The sequence below is a fragment of the Acipenser ruthenus genome, chromosome 1 (assembly GCF_902713425.1).
Source record: "Acipenser ruthenus chromosome 1, fAciRut3.2 maternal haplotype, whole genome shotgun sequence".
Classification (NCBI taxonomy): Eukaryota; Metazoa; Chordata; class Actinopteri; order Acipenseriformes; family Acipenseridae; genus Acipenser; species Acipenser ruthenus.
This window is the reverse complement of record NC_081189.1, coordinates 31,469,149-31,492,810: the sequence shown is the minus strand read 5'-3', so window position 1 is coordinate 31,492,810 and position 23,662 is coordinate 31,469,149. Positions and strand designations below refer to the sequence as shown.

At 36.1% G+C, this 23,662-nt stretch overlaps 1 protein-coding gene across 1 annotated transcript in view; it reads left to right on the top strand.

The window, feature by feature from the left end:
* Positions 1-7,495: 7,495 nt before the first annotated feature.
* LOC117421083 (metalloprotease TIKI1-like) overlaps positions 7,496-23,662 on the top strand; it is a 63,549-nt gene continuing 47,382 nt past the window's right edge. The window contains exons 1-2 of the mRNA XM_034034998.3: positions 7,496-7,818; positions 9,854-10,414. Coding sequence (XP_033890889.2) covers positions 7,714-7,818; positions 9,854-10,414 — 666 coding nt within the window. The 5' untranslated portion in view covers positions 7,496-7,713. The remainder of the gene's footprint in view (positions 7,819-9,853; positions 10,415-23,662) is intronic.

Below are 23,662 nucleotides of genomic sequence, written 5' to 3'. Positions count from 1 at the left end.
TAGACAAAAATCCACAATTTAGACAATTATCATTGCAGAGGTTTACAACATAGACAACAAGATTATTTTCACACAAAAAAAAAACAGATTAAAGAGTTAAAGATTTCTAGATTACATTTGGTGGGTTTGAGGAGGGTGGGCGTATAAAAGGGCTATTCTTAGAGTAAACCCTCAACACAACATCTTTCTGTCTATCTCATTGGCAGTGACGGCAGGATGGAGAGTGGAGGTCAGCAGCCCTCTGCATTGCTTAAAGTAAAGCAAAACAATATGCAAACCAAAAGAAGAATAAGCATTACCTTAAAAAATCAATATAATTGGTATTTATTTTGTGAAATGAGCATGTGTTCCTGGAAATGTGTAATTCCAGAAGGTACCAGGATTATTGGAGCACAGACATAAAGTCAAACATTTATTTTATGGGTTTATCAGTAGTCTAAAGTTGTTTCTTATTGAATAGCATGTTATGTTTTTTTTCTCCTTTCAGACATTAATTGCTCTCATGACAATTTGGAGTAAATAGCTTCGGGAATTATAACACTTTCTTAATGTTTTAATGTTGTTTTTAATATAGAGAAACTAACAGTGACATAAACAAAGTGGTGATTCTCAAAAGTCAAAGAAAGACAAATGCCTTTTTTCCTGATTCTGTATTTTATTCACCAGCCAAATAATAGTGTAGGTTTCATAATATTGGGTGTTCTATTTTGTTATTTTTGGTATAAACTAGGGTTTTTACATGATTAATAACGTTGGGCTTGTTACTGTATTGCCTCATCCCTTCTGTTCATTTTTAAACCCTAGGGGATAGTAGCACGTTGGGAATATTCTAATTCTTTCATACTGGCTAGTCAGCACTCACATATCCAACCCTATAAAATTGTGACTTCAGTGACGGTTAAACGAGTGTGACACATATCTCATTATTTCATTTTGGCCCGTTCCAACCCTTGTCCATTTTTTCAGTGTACACAAAAAGATTCAATGTCAAAAATACACAGCTGAAAGGACTTTGTTTTAAAATAAGTAGGCTTCCATTAAGATGTACTGTAGTTGGTTTTGTTGGTACAATACTATATTTTCAACAGAAGAAGTATTTTATGATGTGATTCTAAAAATATCACTTGCCAAAACAGATGGCATGTGGACTGTAATACAGTACATACTTTTAAATCTGGTACGTATGTAGCAGTATGTAAAATTCCCCATTAACGATACAACAGCAAAATGAAATCAAAATGTTACCCATGCACAGAACTGCATAAAACCTAACAGGCAATGCAATTTAGCAAAACATTTTAAAAAAAAAAAACAGTTTCCAGAATTAAAACAGTATCCAAAGTCAGTATTCAAAACTGCAGAATATAGTGCTCGATAAGGCCATAATGTCACAGTTCAGTTGCAAATGAAAATGCACAAAAACAACTAAAGATCACAGATTTTTCTTTCTTTTTAAATGCATCACAGTATCTAAAACTTTTTAATGATCAACTGTTTTACATTACCGTAGCTTGTCTCGTTCACTGTGTTTTTGCTGCATTTTTGTCATTGGAGGAAGTGCTGTGTAACTGCACAATAAAGACAGACTGATTTGGCATGCGAGAAACAAACCAAACCAAAACAAAACAAAAATGTGTGCTGTGACGGATAAACAAGTACATTGTAACATTGAACAGATGGGATTTGTATTAGAAAACTGGTGACAGAGTCATTAATTTGTTATATATATATATATATATATATATATATATATATATAATGGAAATTGATTTATTTCTTAATACAAGGACGGTAAAATGTGACTGACTTGTATCTGAGTGTGGTATATGTGAGTGCTGACTGTGTGTGTGTGTGTGTGTGTGTGTGTGTGTGTGTGTGTGTGTGTGTGTGTGTGCATAGAACATGTAAAAAAAAAGTCAATCAAGCATTTCTGAGAACTAAAATAGTTTGAATTACTTTAATTTAACCAGCCACTCTTTAACACTGTTTGAATGCAAAATACACTTGGACTCAGAGTCAACTGGGAGAGTTAATTTGGAGACTTGAAGTGGGATGTACAAATCTATAGGTGAACTGTAAATAGGAGGGATACCAACACCCCCACCCACACCCTTAATTGTACACATCAACACAAACATCCAATACGACCCACCCCCTGCTTTTTAACCCTGCTTCCTGAAACCAAAGTATAGAGATTTTTCACGTGTTCAAAAGGCTGCAGATTATTTTAGTAATTAATAAAAACACCTAAACAAGCACTTCTTTGAGAAACAAATATTTGCTGCAGTTATAACATGACAATTTAACTTACTATTTATTAGCTATGCCTTTTTACATTGAGAAGAGTTCCCTGATGCTTAATAATTCCTCACTTGCCACTAGGTGTCACTGCAACGTGTTTACAGTAGTTGTGATGTTTACACAGTCTCATTTGATTGTAATGCAGATTTTTCTTTTAATTTTTAAGGATTTAATGAAATACTTAAATGTTTTTTATATTTTGATTTGTTTATCTGTTGTTGAGAAAAGATAAGCAATCTGTCTTATTATTTGTGAATAAAATCCCTGAAATAATTGCCTTTTCTTGATGATGGGTAGAAGATGCTGTAAACTGGGTTTATTCTTATATTCATCTTCTATAGTAATGCTAGGCAGAAGTAACATAAGCTGGCTTACCCATCTAAGAGTGGTCACAGTAGCCTTTAGCAGGATGCTGCTTTACATAACTGTTAGAATCGTTCTATTCCTCACTGAAGATTTAGTGAGCACTTGCTTCAAAATAGACAATATGGAGCATTTTAGCTCAAATACTCCATACACTGTTTTCTTTGTTCATGCTGACTTTGACTGTTTCCTTAGGTTTTTTTTTTAGTTAAATCTAATTTATACAGTACAGCTTAGGGACCCATAATAGAAATGTGTTTTAGAATTCTCAAAAGACCATTTCTCTATACTGGAGGCCTTTATGAATGTATGTACACTGCTGTGTAAAAGTCTTTACATTTTTCTACTCTGATGCATTATGAGCATCAACAATTTACTCAAAGCCTCCACTAGTGTTTTCTACTATTATAACAACCTCGACTTGCATAAAGAAGGAAAAACATTCAGTGAAATAGCTCTCATCACTCGATTTTCAAGGTGTGGTATCTGAAGTATAATCACAAGTACAGATAAACATCATCTGTAATTGACAAACATCATCTGTAATTGATAAAATTGTTTTCCAGAAAGCTGCCTAACAAAGATGAGCAATACTTGAAGATAATATCCTTAAGGAATAGAAATAAGACAAGCGTTGAAGTTATAACAGAACTGGCAGAAGGCACAGGTGTCATTGTCCATCCATCAACAGTCCAAAGCACTTTTGACCATTGTTCCATAGTCCAATTTCTGTGTTCTTGTGCATATTTTAGTCTTTTAGTCTTTCTTAAGAAAGGTATTCTTACTGCAACACATCCTTTAAGTCCTGATTTCAAGAGTGACTTTCGTACTGTTAATTTGATGGACAATGACACCTGTGTAAAACATTTTAAACAAATGAGGAAACACTAAATTGTTTTCTTAAAGTATGGACTCCTAAATCATATGTATTGTGTAAAACATTTTACAGTCATTTCACAGTTATCGTGTCAGACAATTCTAAACTCATGATTTTGAAGCGCATGTTTTGTCAATATAAATTCCAAACATAATTACTGGCACTGTTATTTGTTAGTCTTGGCTTTTTAAAGACTTCATTTATTATCGTTGTATACACACATTTTGTCTGTCAAATGAGGGAAAAAAATGAATGTTCTTACTGCATGTGCACTGCATGAATGGACCTCTCTCAATTTCATCTTGCTGATAACATCTTTAAAGCTTTTACCACATTTACTGGGGGATATTTTGGACAATTAATTTATTTGATTTCAACAGGATGTATTAGAACCACTGTAAGTTCCAAATGCTTGGGGGTTTGAATGAATTGCACAGTGGTGTATGGCTGCTTTTGTTTGCATGCTTGTGGGAACATTCTAGTGTAGGGTTCGGTACTGTACCGTATGCCACCTTCTTTCAGGTGCACTCTTGAGCTTTAATTACATTTTCATACTAGTGCATTTAATTAAAAAGCTGGAAAATACATTTTAGTACTATTAATTTGGGCAAGAGAGCTTTCTGTTGCATAAGGAGGACCCACTGAAAAGAAAATTTGCATATATATATATATATATATATATATATATATATATATATATATATATATATATATATATTCTTTATGTGGTTAATACGCAAACAGTTTTTTTTAATTAAAGGTCACCACTTTTGTCCGTAATGGTGTCTATAGATTTGGACAAACAATTTTGGGATATTTCTGATGTGGTGTATCATTTAATAGTCAGATCAACTAACTGTAGTGTGTGTGTGTGTGTGTGTGGGTGTGTGGGTGTGTGTATTTATTTATACACTTTCAAACAACATCAGTCTACCTACCATGCTACCATGGTTCATGAGAGAGAGAGAGAGAGAGAGAGAGAGAGAGAGAGAGAGAGAGAGAGAGAGAGAGAGAGAGAGAGAGATATTACTTGGGGATCCTCATTTTCTTATATCTATAACTGTCATACTCTGTCCATATATTTGCACCTATAAACATGAGTTATTGGCACATAGAGGTCAGACTGCTTGCTCTTCTTTGATCTGTCACCCATGGTGGTCTGCAGTTCTACAGGAATCATTTCTCAAACACACAGAGATCAAAATTTAAAGCCAACGGTTCTTGGAATGCGTTGAGTATAATTCCCAATAAACCTACTGGACACTTCTGCATCAAACCAATAACTAATGATGTGAGACGCATTCTCCACCTCTCACACTCCCCCTGGTACCCGGAACTTGTCATTATGAAAAGCATTCATTTTTGAGTTTCAAGATTGTGAACTTTGCATGGTACAATTAATTCGGCTCTATTTGTATTAACATATTGGGCCCTATTTTGAAGCTAGTGAAAGGAACACAACAATTGTAACAGTAAGTAGCAAGAAACAACGTAGTTGCAGTGAGAATCAGCTAAACTATTGCTCTAAGTAGATTATTACAAGGGGTATTCCATTAAAACTATTCACCTAAAAAATGCCTTTGCTCTTGCTTTAAAATAGGGCCCCTTGTGTATTTTCATAAGTCAAAAACACACTATGTTGAAGAATTAGTCTTCCTGTGACTTCTAAGGTGTAATGGTTCTGACCTACCCACAATTACAGTATAAAACAGGCTTTTATATACATCCCTGAGTATACTTTTGTTTATGGGTTTTAAGGAACTCTACAGCAGATATCAGGGAGATACAAGCCCCTCGAGGACATAGGCCAGATTTGCAGGCATCTGTTTGAGCTCAAGCCTGACCAGTAAGGTCCGTTGTAGTGCATTCATGAGAAACAGTCCCTGGCGATTTTGCCTCCATATCCAGCAGGTGTGCCAGAGCCAATGCGATGCTCCCTGATGGTTTGACTGACCCTGCACACCATGTTGTTGTGCCTTTCCCAGGTGTGCCCCTTGGGGGCCTTAAAGAATGTTTTATTGTTCTTTTTCATACTCCTTCACAGTCTCAATTTAATCAGTTAGGTTGCTCTTTCTATTCACAGAAATTCAGCAGAAATCTCCAGTATTTGTAGTTTGTGATATGCCCCCTGGTGTAAGTGAATTCGGACTGCTCAACCCTTGTTGCATCACAGGGTTTCCCCAGTTTTCCCCATTACTATGCAAATCGAACGTGGTTCACAGCACATTAGCAGGGCGTAATGTTGACAACAGGAAACCAGGAAATACAACACCTCTTACAGCGAGTCTATTACAGCTTCATTAATTAGCCAACACAAGCTTTCAAATTATATGCGCAACGCAATAAACAACATGGGACTGAGAATGAGCTAAATATATAACTGAGACAATGTTCATGTGAACATATGTATTCAGTCAAATCAGTTCAATACTTATCCTTCCCATTCTATAACATTTTCAGCCTCAGACATTTACCGTTAGAGCTATTTTATTTAGGCTATTTATTTATTTATTTATTTATTTATTTATTTATTTATTTATTTATTTCATTATAAATAAATAAAATTAGGTTTACTTTGGTTTTGTTGTAAACAAAAGTTGTATATTTGTTTGCCTTATGGCATGTTTGAAATATGCCACTGTTGATTAAATTAAATAAACAATAAACGTTTTTTTTATTATTACATTTGTTAATAACTAAACTGGATTTATTTCCCTTAACTTTTAAGTAAAAATATAAGCTTGCGCATTTGTATCTTTTCTTCTTGTACTAGAATGTATCTCTTTTAATCAATTCGTTAGTAAGACCCTACAGTATCTTTTGAGTTGATCAAACACAGCAACACTAAGATATTTTGTGATTGAGATTAAATCGTTCAGTCACGCCATTCGTTATCATTTTTTACAACTGTTTTCGATAGGGTGTTCTTCAAATGCAAATGATTTAATTGTACTTTTACTTTCTTACCAATTACCAATAAAGATTGGTAGGTAGAGCAACAAGTTCATCACGGCTCATCTTACTTAAGTTTTCCTTTTTGGAAATTTAGTGGTACCAGTTTGTATTTTGTGTTTATGCTCCTTTGAGCTACTACTAGTGCTCCTCCCCTAAAACCCAAGGGGGTAGAGAAGCTTTAATCAGATAAGTGGAAAGAAGGCGATTGCAGGAAGGTTTAGGGTTATGTAGACTGCTGCCTTGGTCTGAGCGAGACGCATAAGCAGCGTTTGGAACCCCCAGTCCGCCAGGAACAGATCCAGGAATTACAAACAAACATCTGAGTGGCGTGGGCTCAAGACTTTATTTTTTTCCTGCTGTATACGCTTTGAAATCGGTATCAAGGAGAACTAGAACCAGCTATACGGATCACAGAAAACTATCTATGAAAAGCACTACAGATTAAGCAGACAAAAAGTCACACACACGCACACACAGTGACATAGAGTTTAGGGTTAGGCAAGTTTCATTCACATTACAAACGGCTTGTACCTCCATCCAGGGGTATATTCAGGAACTACAAACACGTTTTGCATCCAGTCCTTGTGAAATCAGTCCAATGAGAGTGGAGACGATTGTTTAAGAAAGAAGTCGAAAGAGTTAATTAAAAACCGACAGATTGAAGATCATGTATGATTTTTATACCGATTCACTCCAAGCTTTTACAACCGTGGTTTAACAGATCCTTGGATCACAACAGCGGTTTCACGGGGATACAGAGCGATCGGACGACATTGAACACGAAGTGAAGAGTGAAAGTAGTGAATCACAATTATGAGCAAAGTTTAGTATTAGGATTACACCATATGCTCTCATTTTGTTCAATTTATAACTGGGTTAGAAGCAGGTCTGTGACATTCAAAACACGCTGGGGAAAGGAGAAAACAAATGCACGCGCTGGGGAAGGGAGAAAACATTTTCGCTGAACAGAGCATGTGAGCGAGAGACCCCCCCCCCCCCCCCCCCCCAGTCAAAACTTAACAAAACCACAGACAGACAGTTCTGCATTATCATCTGCTAACTCCGTCAGCATGGCGAACACAAGTCCTAGAAAGGTTAGATTATTATGCCTCAAACCTTAAATAAGGCATACAAATACATTGCTTTTTTTTTTTCTCCTGGAGGACTGTCAGTCAGCTTCTGAAAACTAGGCTATTGATATTTTCCCCGGAGCTACGATGCTGTTCACTTGGGGTGCATTTATCCAAGCATTCCTAATTTTGCTGGTCAGGGCAAATCGGAAAAGCCTAAGAGGCGCTACAAACTGTGAACTTAACAAGAAAGTAAGTACAGATTATTATTATTTTTTTTTACCCTTTTACTACTTTAAACGGTCTACAAATATCTTGTTTTTTTATTAGTAATTTAAATGCATATCTGTTGAAGTCAATTGTTCTAATCTACTTTCTTGTATATATATATATATATATATATATATATATATATATATATATATATATATATATAATCCCGCCCGTAGATTGTCCCCAAATGTTATCATCTGCACCATTCCTTTTAAAGTTTTTCCGGCTAGTTTACATTCAGATGCCCTGTGTTTGGTGTTTTGGTTGAGTGAACATTTCAACGTGTCTGCTCTTAATAACAGCTTCACTGAAATTCAGAGGTTTGACATATACAGGCTAATTTGTTTTTAAATGCTCCTGCGGCTTCTTGTGCTTTATTATTTTATTATCCCTTCTTGAAAGCTGTACATTTGAACTGTTGTCCTCCAGCGTGAATCTAGGAATTCAGTAGCATTGCATACGGTAAGAGCCAGTTATATCGTCAAACGCAACATTTTTTTTGGTTAAAAATAAATAAAAGTTGTTAGTGTTACAATAACAAACAACTCACATGTTTAATTATGATGACTCAAATGTGTCCCCAAATTGTTACTCCAGTACTAGTTAACAGTTTTACTTGAATTTGTCATAAATGCTGCAGATTGCGTAGATATCTAGGGATGTATGGTTTGCTGTTTTTTGTTTTTGTTTTGTTGCTGTATATGCTTGTTGGGAAAAAACCCCCTTTAACTATTGTTTTGCGCTAAATTGGTACTTCACAGGGCCATGCGTTCACCGAGTTGATTTTTGGTTTCCACAAATATAATGTAATTTAATTGTTCCGCGCAGGTAAATAGTTCATTAATTTAATCACGTCACCTGTTTTATATTGAACTGTTATCAGTTGACCTCCTGAACAGAGTTTGATTTTGCACTGTGTATATAAATGTATCATTTGTAAAACTTGTTGGTATAAACTTATGAATGCCGGTTTATTGTCCAGAACATACTGTAACAGACGTACAGTGCCCTACCAACTATAACTGAAACAAAACACGTTGTCTTCCACATCAGGACACACTTGCAATACTTTAAACAACAATTACTTAGAACGAACGTTTTTCTTGGAAACTGTCTTATCAACCGCGGGGTCTGTTTGCCTTCACTAGTTCCTGAGCCGCCAGGTTTTCTGGCATGCAGAAAGTTGATGGGTTTTTGAATGTTAGCTAATGAGATCCTGTTAAGATTAGTAAACAGACCGGAGTGCGGAAAGGCTGCCGTTTGTTTTTTGTCTTTGCTTTTTGTTCTTCTCTGTGTACCTTTCTTCTGCTCTCACCCCAGTGCCAATCACACACATCACTTCTTACACACCCCGCACAAATTCGCCTCTTGAGCGTTGATCGATTCAATTGTGGCATTTCACTAAATTGTGACTCTCTAGGGTCCAGAATGTCAAGTCACCTGCCCATTTATATTTAACTATGCACACAATGAATTATATACCAAAAACATTGAAACATTTATATGCAGCAGTTAAAATCCAAAATTTATTTTGCAATGTTTCTGTTTTCCCACAATTTCCAAAGGAAGAAAGGCTAATATATGTCGTTTTTTTGGTGACTGACTCCTATAGTAATATAATTTATTTTGAATAAAGCTATAGAAAGTGTTTTATTATATCTTAAATTGATGTAAAGATGCTCTCAGGTCTTTTTAATTTACTCCTAATCAGAAGAGCAGAGATTCCCACTATGTTATTATGTGTCTTATCTTTACAAATAAGGCAGTAAAGAATACTGGTGTATTCTTTCATCTAAATTGGGAACAGTTTAGCTGAGCCCCAGGGAGGTGCATATAAAATGTTTCTGCATTTTTATGGATTAAAAAAACACCTTCACGTTATTATTGCACAAAAACTTAGTTTTTAGGAAATGCACAATGTTACTCATATAGAAATAAATGCAACATGATCTCACTGAGATCTTCACCCCTTTTTTAAATTAAAGTAATAGTTTTCTCTTTTCTCCTCTGCTAGCAAACTGAATTAAACTCATTCTTGTGGACCATCAAGAGAGACCCTCCATCCTACTTCTTTGGCACTATCCATGTCCCCTACACCCGCGTTTGGGACTTTATCCCTGATAATTCCAAGAAAGCCTTTCAGGAGAGCAACATTGTGTACTTTGAGCTGGACTTGACAGATCCCTACACCATCTCAGCCCTGACCAGCTGCCAGATGCTGCCACACGGCGAGAACCTACAGGACGTATTGCCCAGAGACATTTACAGAAGACTCAAGCGCCACCTGGAGTATGTCAAGCTCATGATGCCTTCCTGGATGACCCCTGACCAACGGGGTAAGGGGCTGTATGCAGACTATTTGTTCAATGCCATTGCTGGGAACTGGGAAAGAAAGAGACCGGTTTGGGTCATGCTAATGGTGAACTCTCTGACAGAGGCGGATATTAAGACCAGGGGAGTGCCTGTTCTGGACCTTTACTTGGCCCAGGAGGCTGAGCGCATGAGAAAGAAGACTGGCGCTGTCGAGAAAGTGGAGGAGCAGTGCCATCCATTGAATGGACTCAACTTCTCACAGGTAAGTACAACCTTTTGCTGCAAATGTTGTTTGGGTGGACATAATGACAGATTGTAAAAAAAAAAAAACACACACCCCTCCATTTACTACATTTAATTAGAGGTCTAAAGCTGTGGTGTGTAAGATATCCCAAACTCAGGCTTACAGCAACTAAGATCATTAACTTGAATGTTTAATTTAAAACTCTGCACCAAGAAAAGGCCTGAGGCCAAATCAATTGCTTATTTCAGGGAGCAGACATACAGTAGCTCATAGAAAACAATTGGATTTAATGGGCTCTTATGGCTAGTTTAAGTCAATTATTTGACATTAAGGCCCACTCCCCTTTAGCTAAGTTATGTGGATGTTTGTGTTAATTTACATGTGTAGTTTACTAGTATGGAATACTTGACCAGTTATTGTTTGAAAGGTTGTCACCCACAGCATGCACATGATTCCGTTGCTCAGCTATATTTGTCTAGTGTACCTTATTGTAACTAAATAACAGATCTAAGAAATGTGCACTGAGTTAGTGTGCATGGCGTAGTCTTTTGAAGTTATAAGATACATTTAGATAAACCACCTCTCATTGCAGAATGGAATGCAGAATGTTTTGGTAACTATAATAATAAAAAAGAGTCTATGACCTAAGATCATTTTTTTAAAACTTCAAGGCTTGTTTACAAAAACATTTTTGAGATGGCATCTTTGGGACCACCAGTAGTAGGAATGTATCTTTTCATAATAAAAGATACTAAACAAGAGTAGGTGTGGAGTGAGTCAGCTGAACAAATGGTTTTGTGACTCTCCTGTTAATTCTTGGAATAAATGTCAATTATTAGATTTTCAAAAAAAGTTTACTAAAATCCCCCTTCATGTTTTACATGAAAACTAGGAGATTATCAACTTAAAAGTCTGGCAATTATGTCTTTCAGAGCTGATGTTTTCACTAAGAACCTGTTGAGTTTTAGGAATTTGCGCTAACACCTTGTTGGAACTAAAGGGATTATACAGAAATGACATGTAAGAGTTGAAAACAGGCAACGTTTCATAAACATAAGCTGTGCATTTCCAACTCAGTAAATATAAACTAAATTCACTTACCAGTGATCGTTAACTTTTTTTTTAATCTTTGACGTGTAAAAGCACCACAATTATGCATTATCATTATCAGCAATAGCTATTTCAATTCTTTCAAACTGTCTCCTTTAGGTGTTTCAGAAAAGTAAACAGTAACCCTTGATTTCCGGTATTATAGGTGTTTAGACTTCAAAGATTTAAACTTTCTTAAGAATTACATGGTCAAATGTCTGTAAACAATAAGAAACTAAGGGCTGTTGGTAGGGATTTCTAAAGGCATTTGTTTATCTCATGAGTTAATTAACTAATGTTTTCTTTCATAAAGGTGTTTTTACAAATTAGTTTGGCATTCATGAAACATGTCCTAACTATTGCTAAATAAGTCAACAGTCTAGAAATCATATAATACAATATCAAACTGAATTAAATTAATTAAAACAGACTTTAAAAAAAAAAGTGAATAGTACCCATAGTGGTTAAGATTAGTAATTTCTGTCCTCTATGTAATTGTGAAAAGGGGTAATATAAGGATTAATTGTAACAAACTAGTCAATTTTTCATACTTTTTATTAAGTTCCTGCTATATTATGATTTTTATGCCTTGGATTCCCGTTCTTATTCAGAGAGACATCTGGGGCTTGTCCAGTGACACATTCTGACGAAAGATAAATCTTCTTGTAACAAGTGTTTACACTAAGTTAAAAGTAACCACAGATAAAAACAACATGGTAGCCATGTTTTTCGATTATTTTGGTTTGATGCCTGGGATGTTTAAGTAATCACTGTGCTATGTGGTCACTCTTGGTCATGAGTGGCTTTCCTTTCTTGCAGTGTGTGTGTTTAACATGAATTGATTGCGTCTTTTGTTTTAGTTGAATAGACAGCTCTCCCACCCTCTTTCTCTCACTGTGATTCCGTCAGTTCTGCCGACACTGGATTACAACACTGCACCCTGGTTGTATAGCTATTAGCGAGGTGCAAATGTATTCATTTGTACCCCTACCCCCTGTGTCTTAAAGGTATTTTAATTTATATTTCCAATTTTGTCTCCTGTCAGATTACATAGATATTTCCAATTTAGTTGAGGGGATTACTACAAAAATATGGTTTATCATGTATAAACAGTTTATGTTTAAACACCCATCTATAAAGTTGTTTCAGCAATGCACGTTTCAGGTATGCATGACACCTTCCTGTTTAGATTTTTTTGTATTAGGAAAATATGTCCTAAACAGTTTCATCTAAGTCTGTGGTGTCTGATACGCAAATCTGTTTTTGCTGGGTCTTTGAGCAAATCTGATTTGGTTTTGAATCAGCTTCCATTGTACAGTTGTGAAAGTGTGCACTGTGCAATACAGACATTGTATGGCAAACAGTAGCATGAGCTTTGTCTGGTTCTGTAAATTGCATCCCCTGATATGAATCTTTTATATGCAAAAAAAAAAAAATTCACAACAACTGACCCGAATTCAAAAAATCTCAGTAATGGTCAAAACCAAAGCATGTGAGTCAGCACTGGATGTATATTCACTGAGCAGCAAGAAGTTCTGAAGCCTCCTTGATTACCTCTCATTTAAAAATGGGAGGCTGTGTGGTCCAGTGGTTAAAGAAAAGGGCTTGTAACCAGGAGGTCCCCGGTTCAAATCCACCCTCAGCCACTGGCTCATTGTGTGACCCTGAGCAAGTCACTTAACCTCCTTGTGCTCTGTCTTTCGGGTGAGCTGTAGTTGTAAGTGACTCTGCAGCTGATGCATAGTTCACACACCCTAGTCTCTGTAAGTCGCCTTGGATAAAGGTGTCTGCTAAATAAACAAATAATATTAATAATAATAAAAAAAGAAAAAAAAGGATTGTTATTCTATTGCATAAAGCCATGATAATGATAATTGCTGAAGTTTATTGTACTCTTGTTCAAATTATTGGTGGTGGATGGAGGAACCCTTATTGTAAAATGAACCGCATCACTTGAAGTATTGACCGCCACTGATCATAATGCAAGGACATGTACCTCCCAAATAAACAAACAGAAATGAAGCCATTCTTCCAACAATCATATTTCAATGGCTCTGTGTTAATACAACAATAAACAGAATCTAGAAATATAATATCTACTTTCATCACAGGGCCAAATCCACAAAGCAAAGTTTACAGCAGCTTTGGCTTGTAGGGCACTGCTTAGCCGACCTGGAATACCTGGGAACCCTTGAAATATGAATCACAATTACAAAAAACAAGCAAACAGTTGCATATACAGGTGAGAAATCGGCACCACTCATTATATTTAAACAATCTGGGAAAATTTAAGTCTATTACTAAAACCCATTTCACTGGTTCAAATGTTTCATTCTTGAAAAATGAGGCAATGTTTGGCTTTTTATTGAAAAGCACAACAAATTGTATATTGAATGCAGTGCCAAGAGCACCTACAGTAGTAACAATGTGTCAGTCAAGGAAGATCAAGGAGATCAGTTATTGCTTGGAAAATATCTTTAACGACTGTCTTAAGATGTTAAATGTATTGAGTTAATCTGTGTTAGATATTATTATTATTACTACGTATATGTAAAAAATATATGTAATTATAAAACTGTTAACTACAGACAGTAATGTAGTCTGTGTAATAGCCCACACTCAGCACTGTGTTAAAAGGATTGTTATGGGTACAAATTAGGTAAGGTGGCACTGCATTGGTAAACTGAACAAGCGTTTGCTGTGTTTCTGAGAGTACAGCAGTAGTCATGGACTGAATTTTCCTTCCCTACTAGGAGTGACTGCACGGATGTTTCTCAGCCTGAGTGGCAGGATCCAGCTTTTTCTGCCACATTTAGATAGCCGACCACATTAAAATAGCTTTCCTTCCCAATATTTTTGTTTTGGGATGTAGTTTAATAAATAAATAAATTATAGGCTGTGTGATGATGTGATCATTCCAATATCTGGAAAAGCCGTTAGTTGGTCATGTATATAGAGTTATGTTAATTTTTCTCACCCATTCGTTTTAATATTTCTGTTCTGTTTATACAGACTCAGAAACCCTCCTGTTGTAGCAGATAGTACCAGGAGTAAACCTCATTAACTCAGAGTGTGGCAAACGGGTTTCAATAAGGAGACAGCATGTGTTTCTAATTTCCAACAACTATCAGGGAATGTAAATAAACTTACCCTACTTTTGTATGAGCAGGGTCTTGCACAGAAAGACTTGTAAGAATGTAGTAAAAAAAAAAAAAAAGTTTGTATTTAACGTGAACATGATTGTGGGAACTGAAGCTTTAAGACAGTATAAAAACTAAGAAATGTAATTTAAAAAATGCATATTGGAAAGCTGTCAAGAAGAATGATGGTAAACAGATGTACAGTTCAGAAACGGTAATAGGCATTTGGATAGACAAAACACAAAACAACGAATTGCCTAGCACTACATGTTGGCAGCCATGTAAATATAGTTTTCATGAAACACACATAACATAGTTCTAACATATGATATATCTTGATAAAATCCATGTTTGGTAGCAACAGCACCTAATATAATTCACACTTACCGCAGCCTACATTTATGTGATTTGGGGGGGGGGGGGGGGGGATGTTTTAAAGTAAATGTTATTGTATACACTGTTGTATGCACTTGAATGATAATTATACCCCAAACAAACAAAGAGTGCAGAAAGTTTAATAAAGTCAAGGGGGGAGCGTTGACTCAGGCAGGGGTTAAAAATACAGCCATTTTTAACATTAGGTAGATAGATTACGTTTACAATTAGGTATACTTAAAATTCAAAGGTAGAGCACACAGTTACGCTAAAGAATCAAGAAGTGATTCTTTAGCATATTTATATTTATTTATATTTATTTACTGACTGGTGAAATACAATTCAAAGTTGCTGCAGTATGTCCATTGTCATTTCAGACATTTTCACAAAACAAACATCAAACTTCAAAGCTACAGGACAGTGTGCAAGAATACAAGTTGCTGCATTTAAAATATATATAGACACGTGACATTTTCGGTCTACTAAAAGAAATGCTTTGCATAATCTCTGTAAGTAAGAAATTGGAGTGTCCAGTGTGAAAACACAACACGAAATAATACATTAACATATTATCCAAAGCAGCACTATAGCATTACAATGTTTGATACCATTTTTTAAAAAAAAAATCCAAAATATGGATTGTAGCGTAACAATAGGAAAGTGTAATCAGTCTGACTGCAGAGTCTGTATCATCTGATCCAAAACCGCCAAACTCTTCGTCATCTGAACCTTCCTCATTGATGATGCAAGCAATTGTCTGAATCATTAATGCACAGAGCAACTACTTCTAGGCAGTTTTTTTCTATTCATGTGAGCCGCGATATTTCCCCTCAGGCATTATTTTTGCATGGTTATTAAAAACTGGAAATGAATGGTGAACATTTTACTTTCAGCTAAAAGTTGGGGTGGGTGATCGTTCAAACTGGGGCGTTGACTTCGCAGAATCTGGTAGTTATTGTTGTACAAAAATGAGAAATTGGCAGGTTTGTGGTGGGATCCTGGGTTAATGTGCATATTGTAATTGGTGGTACTTTATGATGCTTTTGCACAGAACAAACACACTAGCTCTTTAAACTATGTTAATTATATTTCACACAGATGAAAGCACGTTAGCTTCAACCCTATCATGGACAAGTGAAGAGCTGCATTTGTATTTGTATTGTATGCAAGTGTATTTCTTCAGTTTGACTTGAGTTGGTTGGCTGTGGTAAACTGCCGTCAAAGGGTTAAATAAATGCTTTACAATTCTTCAGACACTTAGCGCAATTGAACCGCAAAGCAATAAATCTCAGTCTGCATGCACACATCCATTACACCATGCTCTGGCCTTGACATAACATGATCCATGTGAGTAAAGCCCTTTTCATTAATATGCTGCAATAAGAAACTCTGGGTACTTTCACTGCCTGATATAAAAATCTGGAGCTTCGACCAACTGACCCTATATCAAAGATAATGCATCAACTTGAGAAACTTCAAGCCTGGGCTGGGGAGCAGCATTTTATCCAAATTACTATAATTAGCACTCTGTAGTGCTTCATGTGGATTGCATTATCTTAAGTTTTGTTGGAAACCTGTGGCTTATTTATTAATGCCCAATGGGGAAAATATAGGTACCTTCCCAAATAGTAATATGATACAGCAGGTAGAATGTTTCATCAGGGCTAGTAATTCAAGATCCTCTTTCTTTACTGATGCCATCTAGAGCGTAGCCTGTGGGGATGAAATAAGACACAGACACATTTCTAAGGGTTACAGATCCTGTTGCCTTAATATTTAGTTATTATAATGCAATTTGGTTGACTGTGTTTATATTTTAGTTGATAGCAGTCCTAATATATTGCACTTATTTAAATATACTGTAGTAATCCTACATACATATAGTATAGGGGCAGTTTTAAAACAACTCCAACAAACTGGCCATTACTAGTAAACCCATGAAACATTCCTTTTAAAGTATTCAATTGCCAAATAATTAACTATTGAGTTAGTTTGATTTGTTTAATTAACATTTATTGATTGATTTATTTATTTATTTATTTATGTATTGGCCAAATGCTTCATTTTTAATAGGAATTAAAGATAGTTACTTATCTTTAGTGGGAACATTTTACTCAATTGAATCATGATATATTGAACTACGGATATTGACATTTGCAGTACCTCTAAATAATGTATTGGTGCCACTGCATATCAGATACGTTTGAAATGCTGCATGCCAGTACTGCTTATAGTAGGAGAGGATTCATCCTGATGTTTCTAGATGTATAGGAGTGTTGACCAAACTCCCTGACCCTACATAAATACACATACCACAGATATTGTCTTTCAGACTCTGTCTGTGTGACTGGCATGATGTCTCTGGAGGCCACGTTAATGGACTCATTACATTCTCTGAGTTTCATTGGTTGCTATTTGTTAGCAATGTGCTCTGACAAACAACAAATGTAGAAATGACTAAGGAGGTAATTTTCAAAGCTTGGTACTGTAACGTACATTTAGTTAATCACAGCTAATAAAGCTTTGGGATTCAAAAAGCTAATTATTTTACTCACATTTACTTAAACTACATAACCGAGCACAAAAGAGCATGCATTTAAGTTGCAATACAACAACAAAGCATATTTACACTGTACTTTTGAAAATTGTAAAAATGTGTACATTCACTGAAAATTCACTTACCACAAAGTGATTATATGCAATCTATAAACATGTTATTCATGATGCTATTAACAACTATAGAATGTAATTAGAAATAACAAGACTACAGTACTACTCCATTATAACGCGGCCCGTTATAGTGCGGAATCGGTTATAATCCGGTAAGGCCATGGCTCCCATTTTCCCCATAATGCAATTTGACTCACAAATGGGTGTTATTGTTGTTTTACATTACAGTTTTTAAACCCATTTAAGTTGAAACTGGGACATATAGTACTTATAAAGCTCCTGTGCTTGCACTGTATTTTTCTTTCTAAAAGTAAAAACAAACTATCTGTTAATGTTACAAAACAAGTATGAAACAATACAAGTGTGTAGAAACGTCCTTGGATTCAGTGTTATTTATTTTAAATAACACAGAATCCAAGGACAACATTTATTATAAAAAATATGCAATTTAAATAAGACTGGTGTAAACTTTAAACCGATGGAATAGCAGTTTCTATTATACTGTATATATTGTAACGACCCAGGATTTATACTGTTACAGGACTGGTCTACGGACCCTGTGTGTGTGTGTGCGTGTGTGCGTGTGTGCGTGCGTGCGTGTGTGTGTGTGTGTGTGTGTGTGTAAGCAGGGAAGTGGTAAGCTTGCCTCAGCCGGGATTGATTGACGTCTGGGTAGGCGGGGACATGAAAGCCCACATCAACGCAGACAGAGCTGACAGCTGAGTCAGACAAGCTGCTGTGTGAATGTGCAAGACTGTTTGTTGTTTTTGGTGTGGCCCAAGCTGACGGGCCGGGAATAATCGTCGCAATAAACCGTGGATTTGAGTACCTGCAAATTGTGTGTGACTCCTTCCTTCATTTTCCACCATATGCTACAATACTAATTTGGCCATGTAAATCATTTTGGGAACAAAAATGCCAATATTCGTTGTAAAGTGAAACACAAATAACGCAGTCTCCAATTATAGACCCCGACAACCGTGTTATAATGGGTAGCACTGCATTATCATACACTTTTGTCATTGTCTTTTTCTGTTGCTGTTGTTTATAATCAGTTATAATGGATATAGTCTGTCTGCCTGTCTTTTCAGGTCTGTTTGTCTTTCTATGCTTGTCTTTCTGTCTTACTTTTTATGTCTGTCTCACCAATTGTATGGGGTGGTTTCACTTTTTTTGCTATAGTTTGTAATCACTTATAACGAATACCTAAACTAAAGGATTACCACTGTCTTTACCCGTGAGTGTAATGATTAAAAGAAAACAAAAAAAAAACATTTCAGTACATTTAGTTACTTTATATTTACTGAATATACTAAGATTGAGTTTCTGAAGTTGTGGAATAAACAACTAACTAATTGAGAGGTTAACTGATTTCCTGGTTTTAAACGTCATGCTAGATAGAAGGAATAATTGAGTTTCATCTTTTTTTGAAAGCCGGGTCATAAAAACAAAAGTAGAACTTAAGGACTGAAACTGCTTAGCTTAGTTCATAGAATAATGAGTATCGGTTGTACATCAACATTGCACAAAAGGATTTACTCATATACTAACAAGCTTGTAAAGTTAATCAGCAAGTTCACTCAGCAGACCAGCCAACAAAAATTGCAAAAATAAGTATGTCTGCTGTCCCAAAACTGTCCCATAATGTTTCCTGCAAGAACCCATTATTATTATTATTATTATTATTATTATTATTAATTAATTAATTAATTAATTAATTAATTAATTTCTTAGCAGACACCCTTATCCAGGGCAACTTACAGTTATTACGAAATATCACATTACAGAATATCACATTACAGAATATCACATTACAGAATATCACATTACAGTTAAGAGCAGTTATAAAGTACAATAAAATCAGTAGAAAATAAGATCAAATTCAAGTAAGAGCAAAGTAAAGAATACAGTAATTAATTACTTTTAAGGGTGAATTAGACTAAGAGCAGTTGACTTTAGTAAAAGTATTTGCTTATATGAGTAAAGTCCATTAAGAGCACATCAAGTACGATAAATGGATAAGAATAATTTCAAAGAAGAGCAGTTATATTTTTTATGTTTTGTGAACAAGACATTTGTTTGGGGAATCCTTGCCCAAGCAACCTGGTAGCAACTCTCATGAGAGCCCTTCATTTGCCCATTTTTGTAAGATTGTGCAGCTTGGGAAATGCAACTCTTGCTGTGAGATTTCTTTACACTGACCATTACTCCCCCCACAATTAAACATGCGTTTGTAACAATTATCAGCAATTACAAGGTCATTGTCTGTCTTTATTGGCAGATACACATCTTGTCTTCATGTGCTAATACACGATTAACAGAAAAGTGCAAAATGCTGTCTGTTTCTTTCCTATCAATGGACACATACTGGAGGGGATTGTGTCTTGTACGGTCTAGTGGTAAAACAATTTGAATCTTCTTGGGCGAAGACAAACACATATTGTTCAGAGAGGATATATAGTTAGGAAGATATAACTAAGTTACATTAAGGAACAGATAAATTATTATAGTTATTAAGCATACTTGTGAGGGGAGTTTGTGTTCTGTTACTGCCTCTACTCCAACTGCTTATATAAACCATTTGAGATTCCAGGTTTATATTTTCAATGTTATGTAACACCTCAATCAGATGGCACTCACTTTGACCTTTGACCATTTAAGGTTGCCACCTGGCTCCGTAATCTCGGGACTATGGACTATAAGACAGGCCAGGTTTTTCAACTCACCTCTCTAAACTACAAATGAATTGATTTTATTCAACATGTAAAGTGAGTGTGAATTGCGTGAACTATCACTAAATACCAAAAGCACACACCTGCCTGGGGACGGGAATTACTTCCTGTGAGGATCGTTTCCATCAATCAGATCTATACAGCTTGCTGATTTGCTTTTTTGTCTGATTGCAAGACTGTGTGAAGCAGGAACACATATTAATTAAATATAAACTTAACCACAAGGTTAAACAATAAAGAGTATGTGCGAGTGCAAAGCACTCTATAATGGTGGAATTACAGTGTTTTTTTTTTTTTTTTTTAATTTAGTAGTCACCAATTATTTTTATTGTTTTCTTCCCAATTTAGTAGTGTCCAATTATTTTTAGGCTCAGCTCACCGCTACCACCCCTGCGCTGACTCAGGAGGGGCGAAGACGAATGCACACTGTCCTCCAAAGCGTGTGCTGTTAGCCGCTCGTTTTTTTTTACACACTGCAGACTCACCATGCAGCCACCCAGAGCTACAGCTTCGGAGGACAACACAGCCCTAGGCAGCTTACAGGCAAGCCTGCAGGCGCCCGGCCAGGCCGCAGGGGTCGCTGGTACGCAGTGAGCCGAGACCACTCTGGCTGACCTAGCCCTCCCTCCCCCGGGTGGCGATTGGCCAATTGTGCGCTGCCCCCTGCGAGGTCCCGTCCTCAGTTGGCAAAGGAATAACCTGGACTCGAACCCGCGACGTCCAGGCTATAGGGCGCATCCTGCACTCCACGGGGAGCGCCTTTTTACTAGATGCATCACTTGGGAGCCCCGGAATTGCACTATTTTGATAGATATTTCAAGTAATACGAATTTACTCCATGTTGTTATGATACTGTCCAGATAGAATCACCACCACAGTTAAACAATTAAATACAGTTATTGAAGCCGCTCACACAATTCACACCCACTTTGACTGTTGATTGAAATCGATTCATTTGTGGTTTAGAGGTGAGTTAAAACACCTGGCCTATCTTAAAGTGTCCAAGATTATTGAGCCAGATGGCAACCCTAGTGATATCATATTTTCAAGGTTACATAAATACTGTTCCATCAGAGATGCCATTCCCTTTAAATCCCTTTTTGTTCATAATTAAAAGCTTTTTTGTTCTACCTTTTGATCGTATCATAACATATGTACAAAATAAAACACAATTTGAATGCTTATCCCCTGTAAAATGACTAGCCTGAAGACTGTTTGACAGGATAGATATTTAACTTTGTCACCTATTCGTGATAAATGACTCCAGTGTGAAAGTATAATGGTGCAATGATGAATGGGGAGAAAAGCAGGAGCCCCCCCAGACATGCACTGTCTGTCTCAAGCTGTAATTCCCTTGTTGATGTGGGACCTCCTCAGCAGCACCATATCACCATCAAGCACTGACACTCAGGCTACAGATTCTTCCTTTGATTTTAAACCACGCCTCGCCTTCACATAACTTTCAGGTCATTCCTACCAACAGAAAGACCTTCTTGGTTAAACACAAATCTATTTTTTGTATTAAAGGACCTTTTTAGTTAACATATTTGTTAATAAAAATACGTGCAAATGAAAAAAGCTCATGGTACAGCTGTTTAAAGCTGGGGCAGCAGTGTGGAGTAGTGGTTAGGGCTCTGGACTCTTGACCGGAGGGTTGTGGGTTTAATCCCCAGTGAGGACACTGCTGTTGTACCCTTGAGCAAGGTACTTTACCTAGATTGCTCCAGTAAAAACCCAACTGTATAAATGGGTAATTGTATGTAAAATAATGTGATATCTGTATAATGTGAAATAATGTATAATGTGATATCCTGTAACAATTGTAAGTCTCCCTGGATAAGGGCGTCTGCTAAGAAATAAATAATAATAATAATAATAAAAGTGGTCCATTCTTATGTTTTTTTTTTTTTAATGAATTATAGATTGGCTCAACCAATTAGTTTCTGAGCAGAACAGCCATTATCCCACCAGTATATGGCCACTAAAGTAAAAAGAAACTGAGACCTACAATGAAACCAGCTTTACGATCCAGTACATAATCACATTTAAAAAATGTCTGTGTAGACATTTTTTTTTTTCAGCTTGGAACTGTGGCCTCTGTCAATTATCTAGCTGCAGTGTCAGACCTTCATTCTTAAATACATCAAGATTAGTAATTATGTTCTAATACTTAAGTTCTCGTGATTTTTTAAAAAAAATCAGCCATACACTGGAAGCAATTCACAATATTCTCTTAACAGAAAGTCAAATTGTGTTACAGAAATAAATTTCAAATACTGATTCTTCATGTTTTTGTATTGCAAAAGGCTCATGTTGTAGTCAAATTAATGTCCACTGCTTGTTGGATTGAATTGCTAAACCTTGCCCTCCATAGTTATATACAGACATTAGAGTCAGAAATGCAGGCTTTTAAATAAGTTATATATAATTTGGAGCTGCTAGTCAAAAGATTTGAATAATTCTCACCACAAATTGTGCCCCATTATTCAACACTAATCCAAGAAATTAGCTCCTAGTGGTTCAAATCAACTTGGCATCCATAAATTTTAAAAAAATTAAGCCACATATTTTGTGTTGCTTTTACAAGGGCTGTTTTCCATGTGTTTAATGTCACCCATGCCGCTGACATGGGGAAGTGCAGTCATTGAGACTGTAGCCACGGCTGTCACTTTATCTAATGAGTAACAGCCTGTGCGCTAAATAAAAATAGAACTGTTATCAGGTTCATTAATGTTGCTTTGAGCAGATTACTTTCCCTTGAACCTCCATAATGGCAGTGTACCTTTCAGGACTGTGTCAATCCAATGAGAGAATCAGTGCTGCAGTGAACCTTGCACGGCCTGATGCCTGCTATTCTTGTGCCCTGTTTTACATATCCACACATCATTTTTAATCTGTACAATTATAAACAGTATTAAAACCTTTCTTTTAAAGTTACTATGTATAACCCTTAGAAGTGTACATACCTGTCTGCAATTAAACATAATTGACCTTACAAGTTTTCTGAAAGGAATTAATCCCTTTTATTAAAACTAGGAGGGAGCTACTTAGAACAATAAGTTAATGACTCCTTCCAGTTTCTTTACTAGTATTATACTGTCCAAATTGTTAATTCCTTTTAGAAAAAAAAGCAAGTCTTTGAACTCTCAAAATAGGGACGGAAAACATATAAAAACTGTGCTTTTTCAGAAAAACACCATTCAATTTGGGGGAGCTAAGGTGGTACTATAAATGTTTTGTTGTTGTTGTTGTTGTAAAGA